The sequence below is a fragment of the Panthera tigris genome, chromosome E1, assembly GCF_018350195.1.
Source record: "Panthera tigris isolate Pti1 chromosome E1, P.tigris_Pti1_mat1.1, whole genome shotgun sequence".
NCBI classification, from domain to species: domain Eukaryota; kingdom Metazoa; phylum Chordata; class Mammalia; order Carnivora; family Felidae; genus Panthera; species Panthera tigris.
The window spans coordinates 37,554,590-37,573,524 of NC_056673.1; the positions used below are offsets into that span (position 1 = coordinate 37,554,590).

Genomic DNA, 18,935 nt, shown 5'->3' on the forward strand with positions numbered 1-18,935 from the left:
CGAGTAACACAGCACAGTGGGTGGGGGCGGGGGGACCAGGTACAGGGACCCCCCTGGACGTCTTAGTTTTCTCTTGGTCAAGCACACACTGATGGACAGAGCAGCGAGGCGCATGCAGCTGGGGGGCATTGACGTGCTGCGGGCTTGCAGAGGGCCAGGGGCTGGGGGCTTGGGAGGGGAGCCAAAGCGAGCGGTGCAGGGCCGATGGAACACACACGCAGGCATTCCCACGCGCCTGAGTCTCCACACCTGTGCACACGCACATGCCCGCACACGGTCACATGCACCTTCACGTACACCCCTGTCCACGCGTATGTGGCCCGCACACATACGAGTCTCTCGCAGCCACGCGTGTCTGCACACACACACTACACGCCTTCTCATGCGCGAAGCTCCCTGGACTGACATGCAGGGGGGGCACGTGCCGACGCCCCAGCAGGGTACATGCACTTAGTGCGCATGCCTCCCCGCACACCCGCGTAGAAGGTCACGCCTGTGCACACACGTTTCCCTCCACACATGGGTAAGTGGACCTGTGCCAGTGCGCGCGCACGCGCGCGCGCACACACACACACACACACACACCACACAGGCTGCGCACAACTCCACACAAACGCCTCTCAGCCCGGAAATGTGCAGGAACCAAAGGGAAAGAAAGATGCAAATCCCACTGGGCTCTCCGTGAGTGGGTGGGGTGGGGCCCACGGCTCCCTCCATCTGCCCCTCGTGGATGGACACCTCCTCCTCCCCCCACAAAGGGACGTTCAACTCAGGACAAAGACGGTGGGGCACACGTTCAGGTCACAGGGCCGAGGGTGGGAGGTGGGGGCAAGCGAAAAGTAGCAAGCAAAGAGTAATGGAGTGGAGGGAGGAGGGGGCACCACTCCCCCCTCCCCTCCCAGTCAGGGGGTCTCTGTACAGCCAAATCAAAGCAAACCATTTCACTGGACCACAGAAGCCAGGCCAATGTGCCCATCCTCCAGCCCCCCTCCCCCGCCGAAACAGCGGCCAGGGAGAGAGCGCCGTGGTTTTTTTTTTCTTTTTTTTTTTTAATATTTATATATATTTATATTACGTATATTATATATATATAATATGTAAATATATTTTTAAAACAATATAAAATGTTAAGACACTTCACTTAAATGTAAAGAGTTGCCTGCAATTAAAAGTAATTGCATCATTTATGAGGTCCTTTTTTTTTTTTCTATTTTCCAAGGGTTTTTTTTTTTTTTTCAGGAGGGATTTTTTTTTTCCTCTTCTTTTGTTATTTTTCAAAAAGGCTTGCTTGCCTTTGTACAAAAATGATCCAAAGCTAGAAAACAAGGATGAACCAACAAAACAAAAACAAAAACAAAAACAAAACAAAAAGAAATGAAGAAACACAACCCTGGTTGCCCCTCCCTCCCCAGCCCTCAACAGCTCCCCTGGCTCTCCCCAGGCACTGACCTTCCAGCCAGGCCCCAGGGACTAGGGGGTTCTGCCCCTTCAATGGCTCCTTCTTTCTGTGCTTACTTGGGGAGACTAACTCCAAAGTCTCCCCTGTGCTTACCCCACTTTGTGCTCCAAATAAGAATCCTACTCCCTGGGGACCCTCCTTGCACCACCCCCCACTCGTGTAACCCCCTTGCTGGCCCCTCACTGTGCCCTTGGGTGGCCTGGGGCTGAGAACCAAAATTGGTCTTTCTCTCCTCCTCTCAGGACCTGGCCTTAAGCTACACAGGCATCCACAGGTCGGTTTAGGGGCACTGGCTGGCTGGTCAGGCCTCAGGGACCCTCAAGGAACTCACCAAGGGTCACCAGCTCCCCGCTGAAAAAAATCACATCTCATCCCTTCCCTGAAAACCCTCATTACCTCAAAGAAGATGGCTGAAGGTCATGTCACTTGACCTTTGGGTCAGAGCTGTCCTCACCGCCCCCCCCCCATCAGACCCTCTCTATTCCCCCCACTTCCCTTACAACCAGCCCCTTCCCACCCTCCAGGTCCCCAAATCTAGTTTTCTAGGCCCTTCATTCTTGCCCACCCTACCCCCATTAAATAAGTTAATGTCATTTAAAGTGCTAAATTAGGAAACTGAAAGTACCAAATACCCCTCCTCAGGGCTGCCCTCTTCCAAGGCAGTGACCCCCAGGGTCAGGCTGTCTGCTCAACCCGCCACCCACAACCAACCGTCCAGCAGGGCCCCCTCCTCTCTCGGCACGGGCCAGGTGGCTCCTCACCACAAAAAGGGAGTCCCAGGAAGCCAACTCGTCTCCACGGACACGGACACGCAGATTCAAAGGCCTCATACCGGCCCCTCCACCCCTGCCCCACCCATCATGACTCCAGACCCACAGGGCACGAACAGAAGGGAGCGGAGTGGAGTTCAGTCCTGTTGAGGCCGGCAGGTGGGGCACCTCCAGGGCTAGAGTCTCCCTGCGTCCTGGCTGCCGGCCTGATAGTGGGGTTGGTCCAACGTCCAGGTTTTCCTCCGGGGAGGTTTCCGAGGAAGGGGAGAGGGGTGTCCCGCCGCTCCAAGTCTCCGTGGCTCAGAGTTTGGTTGGAGTGCTCTCAGGAAGGGAGCGTAGGGTGCAGGAACGTGGGGATGAACGTGGGGAGGAAGCGTGGGTAAAGAGAAAATGGAGCAAGGATGACAGGAGGCGGGCCAGAAACAGGAAATCAAGGGAAGGTGGTGTGTTTTGGTTTTTAGTTTTACTGTTTTACTTAAAAAAAAAAAAAAAAAAAAAAAGATAATTAAAAGTGAGTCGTTTAAAAAACCAAAAACACCAACAAGGGGATGGGTGCAGAGAGCGGAGGAGGGCCACACCCGCGGCAAACCCTTCAGAGGGTCCAGAGAATGGGGTGGGGGTAGGGTGGAGATGAGAGGAAGGTGAGCAGGGAGAGAAGTGACAGGGGTGAGGAGGGGGGACAGGCTGAGGTGGAGGTGGGAGGGGGCTTCTAGAAGGAGATGGAAGAATTCCTCGCCCCAAAGGAAGTCAATACAGGGATAGAGGTTCTGGAAGCCGCGGGCTTTTCTGAGACTGGGCTTGAGGTCTCATTCGACCCGCTCATCTCTTTAGATGGTTTAGTGGCCTGGAACAAAAACAGGGGTCAGGGGGTCAGAGAGAGGAATGGAGAGCCTTCATGCTGGTCCCCAGCTGAAGTTCTTAAAAATGAAAAACCTCCACAAATCCAAGAGAACATTAACTGCAAAAGGAAGAAGCCAGAGGGGCATCTGGAGAGAGTCATCCCCTGAGATGGGGAGGAAGGGGCCACAGTGGGGGACAGAACAGGGTAGGAGGGTGGGGACAGAGTTGGACCCAAAGGCCTAGGGACCAGGGTTACTTAGGGGAAAGAGAGAAGGAGGAGGAGAGAGACCAGAGAAACACAGGGGAGACCACACCAAGGACAGGTGGACAGGGAGGTGGGAGTGGGGAGGACAGGAGAGGGAGGAAGGTGTGAGAGGTTGGCCGCCACAGGGGTGCGGGCGGAGAGACTAGAGGCCCAGGCTGGGAGTCGGTGGGGTGTTAGTCTCAACGGGCCAGCAGCCCCGCAGGGCCCCTTCTGCCTTCTGCAGGAGGCTGCTACTAAGCAGAAGGTCTTATGGGGACAACTAAGGGGCAAGCTTGTCCTCCCCAGGGGAGCACTTCTCTAAAGAACCCCCCAACCCCTCCCACCGCAAGCTGGAAGAAAAGGCACTCACTGCCTCCAGCCTCTGACCCAAGGCAGGAAGCCCCACTGCATCCCCTACAAGTGTTCCTCCAGCCTTCAGCCCTGTGGGTTGTGGATCATGGGAGGTCACTCCCCCGTGAAGTGTCTGCCCTCACTGGTCAGCTCTGATAATTAGAAAGAGCCGCGCCTCCTCCTGCCTCTGGCGGACTCCCTGTGTCCCTACTGGGTCTGGATCTTTGTATGGTTCCAGAGCCACCTGCATCACCTCCAGAGGATGATGTGTCACAGATGCAGATTTCGGGGCCCCTGCTCCAGAACGTACCTCTGGCTCAGGCTCGGGAATCTGCATTTTAGGCCGGCACCCTAGGTGACCCTGCTGCACACGACCTTAAGAGCCACTGGGACGGGGCTCCGCAGACCGGGTTTCTCTCTGTGGTTGTAGTCGTCCACCCCTCCCCCACCCCGCAAAGCCACTAGTATGATAAATAGCATTGATTAAAAAAAAAAAAAAAAAGGAAGGAAGGAAGCGGAAGGAAACAGAGTGCTGTGGCACATCACTAGAGACCTCCCACAGCCTCGGTCTGGGCAAGGTCACTCCATTTCCCACCCACCTACGCTACCACCCGCCACTGGGTGGGCTCTAGCAGATGCCTCCCGGTAGGGAAGGCAGAGAGCGCCTCCAGCAGCCAGCAAGGGCAACGAGGAGATCTCGGGCAGCCTGACTGGCTGACCGTGAACCTGCCCTTGCTGTTGATGATCACCATTTCTTCTTCCACACGTGCAGTGATTCATCTGGGTTTTGCTCATCGCACAAGTCGTCTGCAGTCTGCATTTTCCCTTTATGAAAATCAAGGCAAGGGTCTCCCGTCTGGGCCTCCTAACCCCTCCCCCTTTACTGTAGCTCTTCTGTTTGGACTCAAAGAGGTTCCAGGGCTGCAGCCACAAGATCTTTCCATTCACTCAGTCCTTTGACCGAGGGCCATGTGCCAGGCATGGCCCCTGCTCACAGGGTCCCGGTACCTGGGCCCGGACACAGGCTCATTACAAGGCAACCTAAGGCTGTCTCACTCTGGGTCACTAGCCTTGGGCTCCAGTCCTGCCCCTCCCCTCCTACCCTTTCCCATTCAAAGTTCTTTCTCCCAAAGCCGGGTGGGAGGGGAGCCCCCTGTGTCCCCTCACATCTCACCGTGTCCCCAAGCTGGCTGCTGATTCCCTCCGGGCTGTCCTCTTTGTTCTCAACCCATCTCTCTAGTTAAAAGCTTTTTCTCTTCCTTCCCTTTAGCGTTTGTCAAGAGCCCTGGTCCATTCTGAGCTTTGGTCTTTGAAATATCTGCCTTCCAGCTTGTACAGCCACCTGACTATTCACTCCGGTGACATGTCCTCACCCAGGCGAGGGCCCCTTCCTCCCACAGCCGGCGCAAGGCCTGTAAATGGCCTGTGTGGACACCCCCGCTCCTTCTTCATGGAGACCAAGATCGCTTGTAGCTTCTCTTGGAGCACTTGTTTATAAAGCCCTATCAGCCATCCCTCCCTTCCAGGAGACTGGCCGTGGCGACATCTAAAGTCCCCGCTCCTGAAGCTGAGGGAGCATGCCCCCTGTGCCCAGTGCTCCTGTCCCCGTGCAGCTCACTTCTCAGGTAACACAGCAGTTGTCTCTCAAGTTTTCTATCACTTCATTTCACCAACCAGTCTTCCCCTGTCACTTCCAATTGTGTCTGGAGAAACAGAGCTCTGTCACCTTTGCGGCAAGGCACAAACCTTCAGCTTTCAGCTGGGAGGAGACCAGAGCCATTAGCTGGGCCCAGAGGGCTGAGCCCTGCGCCCTCCTCCTCCCGTGGGTCAGAGTCTGGCACCCCCTCCACGCCCTGAGCGTGCTGGCCTGCAGCTCCGCGCTAGGTCACGGATCTCCGCACAGGCACAGACTATCTCATGTCGGCAGACCCTGCTGGCTGGTGCCTCCTCCAGGGTCACTTCCTCCCAGGCCCACACGCCCTCCCTCCTCGCTGATGAAATCCTGCCTGAATCAGGCCTCCATCTATCAGGAAACGTGGGCCTTTCCCTCAGCCCAGGTGGGGTGGGTCCTGAGCAATCTACACATTTGGAACAATTCTGTTCTCCTGGCCAGTGACCGATTTGGAAACGGGCAATGAGAAGAGAGGGGAGGTCAGCTGGGGGCTCCTGGGGAAGATTCTCCTCCTCCTAAACAGATCTGTGTGCCTAGAACCCCTGAGAGCGAAGCCTAGAACCTCCTCCTCGAAGGCAGCTTCGAGCCCCAAATGTTAGAACCACATGATAGGAGAAAGGCCACTGCCTGGCCCTTGGCACTGACAAACGTCCAGGGCAGTGGAGGATTATGGGGACTCTCCTGAGCAGAGCACCATGGGGGCTCTCACAGTTCTTTCCCACACCAGGTATCATGTGACCTCAGAACCCCGCTGCTGGGTTTCTGTCCCCATTGTACAGATGAGGGAGGAGCCTGCAGAAGGCCGAGGACTTTGACCAAGTTCACAGCCTGGGCCCATACAGAGCAGTGTCTGGGCCCAGAGGACACTGACCCAGTGTGGCTGGAGCAAATCGAGGGTGTGGGGTGGAGGGTGTCAGGAGAGCCAGGAGGAAGGAACCCAGGCTGGTCACAAAGCACCCTGGGTGATGTTCTCACCCGGCAGGGAGCAGTGGGCATGGGCTTGGAATTGGGGGAATGACATAATCGATAATTTGCATTTTGTAAATATCCCTCCCCAGCCCGCAGGTCTGGGAAAATAGGCTAGAGGTGACAGAAGTCACAGGGAGACCTTAGAAGGGCATGCATTTAGGTAATGAGGCATAGGATGATTTTTTTCCGCTGCTTCTTTAAGAAATTCCCACAAGGAACATATATCGCTTTCTTAGGGAGAAGGTGCTTTTTTAAAGAAAGCCTCCTAGACAGTGCAAGTGAGAGGGATGGCTAGGCCTGTGGTCCTGGTGGGGAGAGAACCATGGACAGTAGGTGGTGAGGGAGGAAGGAGGAGCCATCGAGACTCCCCAGCGTGGTGGATGCCCCGGGGAGGGAGGGTGACATTTTCTAATGGGCAGGCTTGGGCTCAGAACAGAGACTCCGGGCAGGGACAGAAGGTGCCAGGGGGAGGTGTGTGTGGTATGAAGAGCTAAGAGGCCCAGGAGGAAGTGGGGCCCAGCGAAGTGAACAGGCAGAGGAGAAACGCCCAGAAAGGGGTCAGGAGGGTCAGGGTGAGGGCTGACAAGGGAGGAGAGGATAGCAAGCAATGGAGGGTCTACACACAGCTCCCCCGTGTGTGTGTGTGTGTGTGTGTGTGTGTGTGCACGTGCATTCGTGTGTATGTGGGGGGCAGGGTCTATACTGCACATCCTGCAGAGAGGGGAGTAGGGCATGGGAGGAAGAGAAAGTCTGGGGGCCACTGGAGACCTAGCCCAGCCCTGGGATGAGGCTGGAGGGAAGGTGCGGTGGGCTGGGAACTGAATGGAGGAGAGGGCGTAGAGGCCACAGAGGGGGCAAGGGGGCAGGAGAGAGGAGCTGGGGGCCTGGAGCGGGGGAAGTCAGGGAGAGAGATGACAGAGCATAGTTGTAGCCCAGCAAGGTGCCCACTGAAGCGGCCGAAGGCAAGGTATGTGGGGGGAGGGGCCTCACACAGCCTGGATGTTGTCCTGCTCTTTTTGCCAGCGGCCTGACCTCGGGCAAAGCCTCAGTTTCCCCATCTAACAAAGGGGGATCAGGAGGATGTTCCTCGGACTGGTGTGGTGAATGTCAAACGATATAATGTGTGAGCCTGGCACAAGTGAGCAAATGTCAGCTGCTGTTGTGGACACGAAGGAGGGACCGGCCCGGACAGGACGAGGGGAACTCGTGCACTGTGGTGGCAGGACAAAGAGCTGGGGGTGGGATTTGCAGGACGTGTCTGGGGACCCATGAGGAAGATGGCGGGCCAGCAGGGAGCTAGTGAGGAGAGCTGGTCGGGGGCGGGTGGGGCCTGGGTGGCCCGTCTCCAGGGGTCTCTCCAGGGAACCAGCAGACAGGGAGGCAGGGCCTTGCGTGCCCAGGGCCGTCCCAGGGCCATGTGGTGGAAAGGGCTTTGCGATTCCTGGGTCCCATCCTGGCTCTGATACCACTTTGCTGTGGGCCCTTGGGAAGCCCCTTTCCTTCTCTGAGCTGTCCCTTCATCTGTAAAGAAGGTAGCTGGACTTGCCGTCTCTAACCTCCTGCCTCTGAGCCTAGAACCTTCTTCAGGTCACAGTATGTGGACATTTTACAGCACCCACTCCCACCCCAGCACCCAGAACGGGCCTGGCACACAGCAGGTGCTCAGAAATGCTACTGAACCAAATGAGCGCGCTAAAGGTCTCTCTCAATATCTAGGCCCAGGGACCACCCTGCACCTTCTGACCAGGCCACACGGCAGGCCAAAGGGCAGAAACACCCACAGGTGAGGCTGTCAATTCCATATACCTGCTCCCAAGCCCGCTGACTAAATCTGAAAGAGGTGACAGCAGCCCTGTCATTCCCAGCCCACCTGGGGGCCACATCTCCCCCTCCCCACTGACGTCAGTGGAACCCACCAAAGCCCAAACACAAGACTGAAAAGCAGATGCAGAATTGGTCTCTCCCTCAGGTGGGAGACGGCCCAAAATCCAAGAGGGAGGCCAAGAGGAGAGTGGGGAGGACCCGACCCCCGCGAGAGGGGGGCTGAGAGCAGGGAGAGGAAGCAGAGCAGAAGCAGGAGGACAAAGGGACGTGGCAGCCCGCTCCCACACCCCAGGGCAGGCCCAGCCTTGGAAGGGCCTCAGGCATCGGGCCAGTGGGGACATGAGTCCTCCGGCTCCCCTCCTCCAGGAGCAGCCGGGGAGAGACCTTCTCGGCTCCCAGTGAGGGTCTCCTAAAAGGAGAGTGGCCTGGTTAAAAATGTATGTTGTAGAGCAGCTCCAGAGAGCCAGGGTTGACGGGAGGAGGGAAAAGATGGCTCAAGGAACTGGTGGGGCCGTGCTGGCAGGGAGGAGGTCTCTGGGCAGCTGGCGGGAGATGCCCAGCTCACAGGAGGAGCACACAGCACTGCGGGGGGGGGGGGGGGGGGGGAGGGGGAGGGGCCAGGACGGGCCAAGCCCCACCCCACCGCGCCCACACCTACCTGCTGCTGGGCCTGGATCCTCATGTACTCGGCCCTCTGCTTGCCATGCTTGCCTTTGTCGGGGCTGCCTGCCTGGCCCTGGACTGCCTTCAGCCGAGAGGCCCCTGGAGTCACCACCTTCATGGGTGGCACACTGCCACCACCACTCTGCAGGAAGAGGAACAGGGTGGGGGTTGGAGGCGGGATCATTCCAGAATCCTAGGCGCTGGGTGACCTGATCTCTGGGGCTGGGCTGGGACCTCCTCGGTGGGCCCTTGGCAACTGGAGACCGTTGGACCTCCCGGGCCCCACATCCCAGTCCAGGACCCAGGTCCACTCTCTGAGGCCAGGTTTAAGGCCTTCCTGCAGAAGAGGGGACAGGGGCCTCCCAGCCAGGTTCCCAACAGCTCCCCAGGGAGGGCTCTTTGGTGGTTTCCTTGAGTAACCCAGGGGTAGCAGGTACTCTCCCGGGGAAGCTACTTCCAAAGTGAGAGTCCTTGCCATCACCCCCACTGCTGGGTCTGGCAGAGCATGCCTGAGATTTGAGGCGGGGTCTTTATAATGGCAGACAGAGTCAGATTAGCAGCCCCAGACCTATGTCTTCCTCTGAACGGGAGAATGGGGGTGAAGTCTCCCTAGAGATGGACAAGCCCAGCTCCTTTGAACCACCCCAGGTACCACCCTTCCCACAAGGGCTCTGGGGAGTCAGAGGCGCAGACAGAGAAACAACAGAGGCAAAGAGAGTCAGACAAGAGAGGGGGAGGGGAGCGCGGGGATGGAAAAGGAGGAGAGAACTTTATTTGTTGGTTTATAGATACAGAGCAGAGGGGAGAGGACCCGGTCCCTGCCAGGGCTGGCTGGGCTGATCCCTGGGTAGGCCAGCTTCCCAGCCTCCCAGGCTCTGCCTGCAAACCCCATATGGCACCGGGCTCTCAGGAGGCTGGCAGGGGCTGAGAAAAGGCCAGTGGGAGGAGGGGCCTGGTGTGGTGCCCCTGCAGCCCCCCCACTCTGCAGCTCTGAGGACAGAGTCTAGAGCATGAAGGCAGGGGGAGAGGCTGGGGGAGGAGGCAGCCACCTGGGGACCGGGTGGCAGGGGTGGGGGGCTGCCAGGGGGCCCCATGGCGAGGGCTGCACCCATCTGGCTCAGAGTGGCTTCCAGCTCCCGGAGTGTCTCCTCCAGGCTGTCCATCCGCTGGGTGGTGGCACCTCTCACTGTGCAGCCCAGGCCAGCAGCGGGCTGGCCCCTGGGCTCCCCACTGCTGGGTTGGACATCCTGTCCTGTGTCCTTGGGGGTCTCCTCTGGGTGGCTGTCAGCAGTGGAGGGCTCCAGAGTCCCGTCAGGGGCTGGTCCCCAAGAACAGGGGACGCCGGCTCCTCCCTCCTCTGCGACGCAGCTCCTCGTCCCCAGTCTCTTCTGAGCCGCCCCGTCCTTCTCAGGCGCCAAGCTGCTCCTGGGCTGGGCAGCCTTGGTCACTACCTCTGGCAGGGCCCGTGCACCATCCCAGCCCCTCCCACTGCCAGCCAGGGTCCGGGGTCGCGGGGTGGGGGCTGTCCTGTGACCGGATTCCTCAGGTCTGGCCTCTGGTGGGGAGGGAGGGTTGGGGGTACACTCCGTCAAGATGATCTGGGGGACGCAGAAAGCCCTGGGACTTGGGGCAGCCTGGGGGGAGAAGAAAGATGAGGGAGACTATGATCCCTGCAAACCAAACACCCTGAGCTGGGATGGTGCGGGCAGGGGGGTCAGACGTGGGTGAGCCCAGCCCCTTCCTTTCACAGATGGGGAAACTGAGGCAGGGGAGGGTAGTGACTGAGTTTGCTCAACAAGTCAGAGGCAAGGCTTGGACTAGAACTCGGGCCTCTTCCGACCCCACACTGTGGTCTCCCACTTGCTGGCAGAGACGCTGGTTTATCGGGAAGCACAGACACAGGGTTGCCTCTCACTGCCCACGTTAAACTCTGGGAGCAGGTTCCATGGGTCCTCCCATGAGTTTGCCCATCTGTACGATGAGGTAACAAGAGCAGAGAGGTGGTGGAAAATTAAGTGAGCTCACGCGAGCGTGTGCTTAGAACAGCGTCGGCACTTGGCAAATATTAGCTATTTGTTGAATTGACCTGGCCTCAAAGGGTGGGGCTGTCACCCTAATCTCAGGCCAGAGACTCCTGGCCCCGTCACCCTCTACTTTTGGAGCTTTCTCCAAGGGCTTCACAGCCACAAGGGGAGGGGCTCAGCCAAATTCTTCTTCGGCACGAAATGGCTACCGCTCCTGTGGTCCTCACTTTGCAGATGAGGACATTGAGGGTGGGTGTCCTGAGATCCACCCAAGGTCACTTACCCACAGCTAGTTAGTGGCAGAGCCAGGATTTGAACCCAGGCAGTCTGACTCCAAGTCCAGTGCTCTTTCCACCAAAAGGAGCCATGGGGATATTCCAGGGGGGCAGCAGGGACCTCAAGCCTCCCTCCCCCAAGGCAACCCACCCAGCCTTGCCACCTGCTTACCTGGAGGTGGCGGGGTGCAGGCTGGGAAGACAGAGAGGCGACCCATGCCTGCCCGGCTCCACTGCTCGATGGCACCACAGGATGCAGAGGGGAAGCCAGCCCAAAAGGCCAGCAGGGGGGCTTTGCCCACTGGACCCCTTCAGGATTAGCTCCCAAAGGCCAGAAAGAGGCAGGAGCGGCTGGGTGCAGTGGGCCAAAGTGCCAAGGGCATGGCCAGCCCATGGGGCACCCCTTCCGTACTGCTCATCCCCAGATGGCTCCTTAGACTGCTCTGTGCCCATCCTTTGCCCGGCAGACAGTTCTGTCCCCCTGTTTAGTGCCTGTCTGCTCCCCCTGGCCAGGGAGCCAAAGCACCACAAGCCTCAAGCCTCAAGCCAGGCCAGAAATCAGGTGCGAGACAGCATGGAGCCCACTGTGGGCCAGAGAGAACCAGACAAGGTAGGTGAGCATGTGTGTGCACAGGAGGCCGCCCTCTCCCCAGAGCAGAGGCCCTCCTGCCCCAACCTGACTGGGAAGAGGGAGAGATTCCCAGGCCGCCTTCCCCAGGTCCCCCTCCCCAAGCACAGTCCCCTGGGAGGGGGGTGCAGACAGCAGGTCTACCCCCAAATTCCCAAGAAAGAATAAAGAGAGAATAAGTGTAGCAGGACAGCAGCAAGGACTGAAGTCAGAGAGAAGGAAGAACTTCCCAATGCTAAGAGACAAAACCAGCAGCTGAGGAAGGGCATAGGCTGCTTCTACTCCAAGTTCCCTGACCACTGGGGCCATGGGATAGAAGGAGGCTATCAGTGAGCCTTTCTCCTGGCCCCCGGTGCAAGGCATAGATTCTAGGGGGGGAAATGGAGCCCCCACCTGGCACCAGCAGCAGAGGAGAGGAGTCAGGTGCAGGGACTAGGCAAGGGCTCAGGACAAAGTCAGATTCTGAGTTGGACCTAAAGTCATGTAGTGAGCAAGAACCAAGCTCCCATCTTGGACCAAGACAAAACCCAGGCTCTGGGTCAGATCTGAACTCTGTCTGCGGATTGGAACGAAATACCCAACTCAGAATCAAGCCTGTAAGAAAATGCAGACACAAGGTGCCACCAGGTAGCAGACTGCTAGAGTCTCGAAGAGGGAGGGAAGGGTTACGCGCCTGTCCTCGTGGCAGGGCAGGGGTGAGGCCAGGCGGGTGAGGCTGTGGCAGTGGCCAGACGTGGGGACGTGACTGGCGTGTTAGCGGGTTAGCGTGAGAGGTGAGGAGAGGAAGGTGTGGAGGCACAGGCAGAGACAGAGCCGTGAGAGGTGGGGGACAGCCCGTTACCTTCCATGTGGGGCCCTGGGCTGAGCCCCCAGGGGGCCCCAGGTCCTGGGGTGCCAGCAAGGTGGGGATCGGCTGGCGGCGGGGCGTGGGGGGGAGGGAAGACACTGAGCTTCTCTCAAACACCTGAGGAGCAGAAGGTGGGGCAGGTTTGGAGAAGGGGGCACAAGGAGGACAGGGGTGCTGGCCTGTGGCCCACCGGGAGGGACGCCAGCCTTACTCCTCAGCCCCTCACCATGCTCACTGGCCACTCTGCCCTCCATCTTGTCTCCTCCTCCCGAGGCCTAGGTAGTCAGGGTCTCCAGCCACTTGGGGAGAGGGGCTGAGAGCACTTGAGGATGGGTGACTTACGGCACAGGGGGCGCTCAAGGTACGTGGGTATCAGGGTGTTAAAGCACTCTGTTCTCAGAACATTCAGGCCCGGGGGTCTCAGAGCATAGGGGGTCTCGGGGCAGTGGTGTTGGGGGGGGGTGGTTTCAGAGACTACCATAAAAAAACCCTCAAACCTGCAAAGAGGGACTTCGGGCCCCCTCCCCCCATTTTACAGTGGTGGCGAAATGGAGGCAAGAAGGAGGGGTCCCGAACAGGCCAGCACTCAGCAGGAGCCCGGAAGCCCAGTCCCCTCCCCAGTGGGGTCAGCTTGGTGGGGAGAGGGAGGAGCCTGGCCGAGGACTCAGGGACCAGGCATGCCCTTGACCCACCTCTAGCTCGGCGATGATGCGGTCCTCGTCGTCCTCATCCTTGATGGCAGACGCCATGATGGGTGGTGTGGAGGCCGGGCGGGCCACCTCGGACACGGTCCGGCGCAGCTTCACTTGGGGCTTCTGCACCTCCAGTTCCTCGGACTCGGCCTTCTGCAAGGCCCAGGCCTCCGTCAGGACCAGGCTCTGCCCCCCTCCGGCACCAGCTCACCGCACAGGCCCCATCCGGGGGGGCCTTTCCTGCTCCAGCTCCTCATCTGCCGCTTCCTCTGTCCCCTGCCAGAGGCCCCCTTCCCGTGGTGGAAGCCCGAGCCATAAACAGAGTCACCACTGGCCAGCCCCCTCCTTTCCTTCCGCCCCAGAGGGTCTTCAGAGGTCATCTTGGGTATCCCGCTGCCCCAGGTGGGGTTGGTACCTTGATGAAGGCCGAGTCCTTCTTGCTGGTGACCACAACCTCCCCAGTGCGCGTGGTGGTCAGGCCATGGGAGGAGGGGAAGCTCCGGCGGGGAGGGGGCGGCGGGGGCGACTTGGAGGGCTTCTCTGTGCGGTATCGAGGCACCGTCAGCTCATCTGTGGGCAGCCAAGGGGCTGGGGGTCAGGGGACGCTTAACTTCGGAGTCCGTGCACCAAGGGGAGAAACCTTGCTTCCTCCTCCAGGGAGGAGGGGAGAGGAAAGCTCAGGGAGGAGGACACAGGTCCCTCCTTGTTCTCGCTCACTTCCCCGTGAAACCCACTCCCGTCACTCCTCTTAGTGCACTCCCACCCCAGCTACTCAAAGTGCGGTCTGCGGACCAGCAGCACTGGCAGCACCTGGGAGCCTGTTAGAAATGCAGAAGCTCAGGCCTCACCCACAGCTGCTGTATCAGAACCCACATTCTGGCAGATCTTCCGGCGATTTCGCGCACACATTCAAGTCTGAGAAACGCTGCTCTCGTCCATCTCTTTCCCGCCTGCCCCTCAGCGGCTGCCCTGCACACACCTTCCTCTCTTCTCCATCAAGAGACAGCAGTTACACGTGCAAGAGCCCGGCCTGACCCACCAGGCTCCCCCTCCCCGTTTTTCCAGGGGTGGGGACTGTTTCCAAGGGCAACCTACAGAAAAGTCACTGGAGCCTGACACTCCGCTGCTTTGAGCCCCAGTGGCTCCCCATGACTCCAAACCATGCCCAAACTCCTTGGCCCAGCACCCCCCACGACTGCCCATCTTTCAGCCTCAGCTCTGCTTGCTACTTCCTGGCCTGAACCCTGCTCAGCGACACCAAACACACACCTCCGGCCATTTGCACATGCTGTTCCCTCTCCCTGAAGTGCCCTCTCTCACTGTCCATGGAAAGGCCTACTTGCTTTCAAGACTCCAGTGGAAAGTCACCTCCAGCGGAAAGCCCTTCCCGCTCTTCCAGGGCCTTCTCTAGGACTGCGTGGCCACCGTTACAGGCAGCACCTGCGTCCTATTTTCTGGTTTACCCACTAAGCATGGCCTGGGACAGATCTCTTAGCTACATTGTGCCTTAGTGTTCTCATCTATAAAATGGGAATAATTACCGTATCTGCCCCCTGGGGTTGTTGCAAAATTGTAAGGATTAATATATAGAAAGCATCTGGAGTAGTTCCCGTCACATAGTAAGTGCCCGATAAACAAAAATGTTAGAATTACACCGCCACTAAATTTTAAGCTCCTTGGAAACATGCAGTGTCTTATCTCCTTATCCTCAGCACACAGTAGGTGCTTAACAAATACGTACAGCAGGAATGAATGAATGGTGACTGCTATTCCTAGTTGGATTTCTGCCTCCCCTGTGAGCTCACGGGCTCGGGGAGCACAGAAACCACGACCGTAGGGACCAGCACCATGCCCTGTCTGAGCACAGCCTGGTTCAGAGCACATGCTTGGTCACGACATGCAGACAGAGCCTGGGCCTGCTCATCCTCCCTGCGTGGGTCTCTCAGCAGCAGTCACGGCAGCGGGAAAAGCCCCGGATGGAGTCCAGCGCTACCCTGCCCTCTGGGTCTCCCTATAGCGGCTGAAGGTCAGGATGCTGATGCCCCAGCACCTCCCTCCTCTGGCAGGATGACCGCAGAGGGTCTCACGCCCAAGGGCCTCCCCCACCAACCCCAGAGCTCCTGACGATGGGGGCCCCCCTCCTCTGGGCTCTTTGCCAGTCCCCTACCTGCCCCCATACCTGAGCCCCTCCTTCCACTGGGCTCCGTTCGGGGGGCTGCCTTCTGGCCGTGGGGGGCCTTAGGGGGCTTGTGGTCAGGGGTGGGGGCCAGGCCCGGGTGGGCCTTGCTCGCACAGTCCAGGTCAGGGATGGCCTTCAGCAGCTCTGCCTGCGTCTCCTCCAGCAGCCGGTTGATGTCCTTGGCGCTGTACTGGGTCAGGGCTGCCCGCTTCTCCTCCCAGTCCCGTTCGGCAGCCTTGACAGGAGGACTGAGAATCAGCACTGAAGCAGCTGCCTGCTCCTGGCCTCAGGGGCTGCAGCCCCTTCCCCCAGCCACGCACGCCAGGAATGGAGAAGGGAGTTTGATCCAGCCCCTGGGGGACCCTCAGACTTCTCCTTGAGTGTCTCCCTGTAAGTCTGGAATGCCGCCTTTGTCACACGCTACTCTCCTGATACACTCAGCCCTGTTGGGAGACATTCTATTCTGCTTCGTGACCACACGGCCCATTCTTATGCCAGCATCACACTGCCTTGACTGTCACAGGTTCATAAAATGCTTTTCTGTCTGGCAGAACTAATGCCACCATCCATGTGCTTCTCAGACTTCCTCCTCCCCCAGGAAAAGGTACCCACGTGCTGGCACTTCCCAATCTAGGATGGTGGTGAGAATACGTGAGCCTGGCTTGTGCCTCCCCCCATCCCGGGCCCAGCACCTCAACAGACACAGCCTTGTCCACGCTTCTCTTGCCAGCAGCGTCCAGGCCTTTGGTAGGGTTGCCCTTAGGAGTAGGAGGGGCTCCCTCAGCGGGCCCACTCAGTTCATGGAGGTTCAGTGGAGGGCTGGGGGGTGGCATTTCGAAGTCCAAGCTCTTGTTGAAGTCCGTCTCGGCCGTCACCTTCTTGGGGGACTGATTCAGGAGATTGTTGGGGGGTGGCCACACACCCTCGTCCACTTGCCTGGGGTTGGGAGAGTTAGGGGCAGCTGTGAGACCCACGTGTTGGGGGCCCCGTGTGAGGGAAGCCTGGCCTGGGGGAGGCAGGGTGTGAGGAGGGCTCTGGGGTCTTGCAGGACAGACGGAAGGGTCTGGGGAGGAGTGACTGCATCCAGCATAAGGGAGAGCCAAGCCTACACCATGCCAGGGGTCACAGGTCAGAGTTGACGTTCAGATCCAGTTGGCATATCAGTGACCTCTAAAGGAGTCAGGCTAAGGGGCCAGGCCGATCTATTGATCTACGCCCAGTGCGTGACCTCCTGGGAAATCGGAGGTCGGAGCTAAGAAGTCAGGGATAGAAAGACCTTCGGATCTGGGCCAGCATGTCTGTGACCCCACGGCAGCGCTTGAGTAGCCCGTCTAGGCGCTGCGGCTCCTCCTTCAGGAACTTCACGGCCTCCACCTCCACACGCAGCACTACCCGCATCTTGCTCTGCAGGCCTGGGAAGTGAGCTGAGGGGACCAGAAGGAGTGAGCTGGGGAGGGAGCAGCTCCAAGGACAGGGAGGACAGGCAGCAGGGAGGGCAGCGCCCGGGGGTGGGCGGTGGGGGTGAAGCAGGGACTCCCCCACTGGACCACGTGCCACACTCTCGCCTCCAGGCTCACCCTTGAGCTCAGTCAGGGTCTCCCCGAGCTGCTTCAGCACCAGCGCCTTCTCCTCCAGCTCCGGCCCAGGCACCAGCCGGTGGTTGTGGGACACATCCCGTTGGATCTTCTCCACCGACTTCTCCAGGTCACTGCGGCCAGAGAGAGACCCCCTCAGCCCTTCTGGCCCCAGCCCAGCCCCCTGAAATTGGGCAGCTGGAAAGAAATCAGGCCACCGGTCGGATCGCAATTAAAAGCCATTCACCAGGCTACAGGCCCAGGTGAGATCAAACCTCAGAGAAATGCCAAACGTCAGCCCGAATCTCCCTCCCTATAACTTGCATCCTCTGCCCTTCCTGCCAAAGAGGCAGCAGAGAACCTGGCAGCCTTTCCGGGAACGGGAGGCCACTGCATGTGCCCCTGTGGGGTCTCCTCTCTTGAGGGGTGGCCCCTGCCATGTCCATCTACCTTTTCTCAAATGATCCAGGCACTCAGCCTCTTCCCTTGAGGACAAAACTGTTTTCAGGTGTCAGCAGGTTTATGCTGAGCTTGTGCCGTTTAAAACCCCACATCTTTATTTTTTAAGAGTATTTTTGTTTGTTTATTTATTTGAGAGAGACAGAGACAGCATGAGTGGGGGAGGGGGAGAGAGAAAGGAAGAGAGAGAGAATCCCAAGCAGGCTCTGCACTGTCAGCACAGAGCTGATGCGACGTGGGGCTCAAACTCACGAAACCGTGAGATCATGCCCTGAGCTGAAACCAAGAGCCGGACGCTCAACCGACTGAGCCACCCAGGAACCCCAAGCCCCACATCTTTCTAAAATGTAAAATCACACCAAGTCATTACCTCCTGCGTTGAACCTTACATGGATCCCATCGTCCTGAAGCTAAAATCCAAGCCAAGAAGGGCATGAGGGTAGTAGTTGAAAATTTGGCTCTAGAATCAGATCCAAATTCCAATCCCAGCTCTGCCCGTCCCAGCAGAGAGACCTTGGACAAGTTATGTACTATTTCTGGGCTGTAACCTTCCTATCCAAGAAATGGGGGGGGGGGGGGTAGTGAGAGTTCTTCCCTCCAGGGGCCATTGTGAGGATTAAGGGAGCAAATACACATGGGAAAGGGGTGGTAAGGGTTCAGTCCCTGGGGGCTGCTCTTAGTTTCCCTCCAGCCACATCCCCTGTCCTCCTCTGGCTTCCTTCTGTTTAGAACGGTCTACAACTTCTCTGAGGTCCTTGTACTTGCTGCCTTCTCTAGGCCTTTCCGATGCCATTTCTTCTGCCTAGAACATTCCATTTACACACACACACACACACACACTCTCATGCACACATATGCACACGTGTGACTAATTCCCACTCCTTCCTCAGGTCTCAGTGGGAACTTCTACACTTGGGAGTTGGGAGTCTGCTTTCTGCCTCCCTCACCAACCCTTGGAGCTCTTGCCTGCTGGGCTGTGTAGCTCCTGGCAGGCAGAGAGGGACCGGGTCTTCTGGATTCATCTCCAATTCCCGGCACCTGGCACCGTGCCTGGAGCAGAATAGGTGTCTGGTAAATAATTGTGGAATGAATGAATAAGTGAAAGAAGGAACCGCTGTCCAGGTAGGTCATTCCAATTCCGTACGTGAGTCACTGACATCCCTGACCCACATGCAAGGCTTTACATACATTCTTGTCAAATGCCATCTGCCGGATTTCAGCTCAACAATCCAGGTGGGAACAACTTTTGAATCTCGGCTCTACCCTGCAACAGATTTGCTTCCCCTCAAAGCTCTGTGTCACTAGCAAATCTTATCAGCATGCCTATACATCTCCATCCAACTAGCGGATGAAAAGACAGACCACACTGGAGCAAGGACACATTCCTGTGACTCAGCCCTGGCGGTTAAAGAGCTGCCTAACTTGTACTAAGCGCTTATAGCACACCGGGTGCCACATTCAGCCC

The 18,935-nt window shown here is 58.2% G+C and overlaps 1 protein-coding gene across 1 annotated transcript in view; it reads right to left on the bottom strand.

Moving 5' to 3' along the window:
- Positions 1-2,710: 2,710 nt before the first annotated feature.
- Positions 2,711-18,935, bottom strand: part of SRCIN1 (SRC kinase signaling inhibitor 1) — a 63,042-nt gene continuing 46,817 nt past the window's right edge. Inside the window, exons 12-19 of the mRNA XM_042965454.1 lie at positions 17,015-17,145; positions 16,714-16,861; positions 16,130-16,373; positions 15,438-15,672; positions 13,674-13,828; positions 13,259-13,411; positions 8,788-8,934; positions 2,711-3,073 (exon numbers count right to left, since the gene is read on the bottom strand). Coding sequence (XP_042821388.1) covers positions 2,939-3,073; positions 8,788-8,934; positions 13,259-13,411; positions 13,674-13,828; positions 15,438-15,672; positions 16,130-16,373; positions 16,714-16,861; positions 17,015-17,145 — 1,348 coding nt within the window. The 3' untranslated portion in view covers positions 2,711-2,938. The remainder of the gene's footprint in view (positions 3,074-8,787; positions 8,935-13,258; positions 13,412-13,673; positions 13,829-15,437; positions 15,673-16,129; positions 16,374-16,713; positions 16,862-17,014; positions 17,146-18,935) is intronic.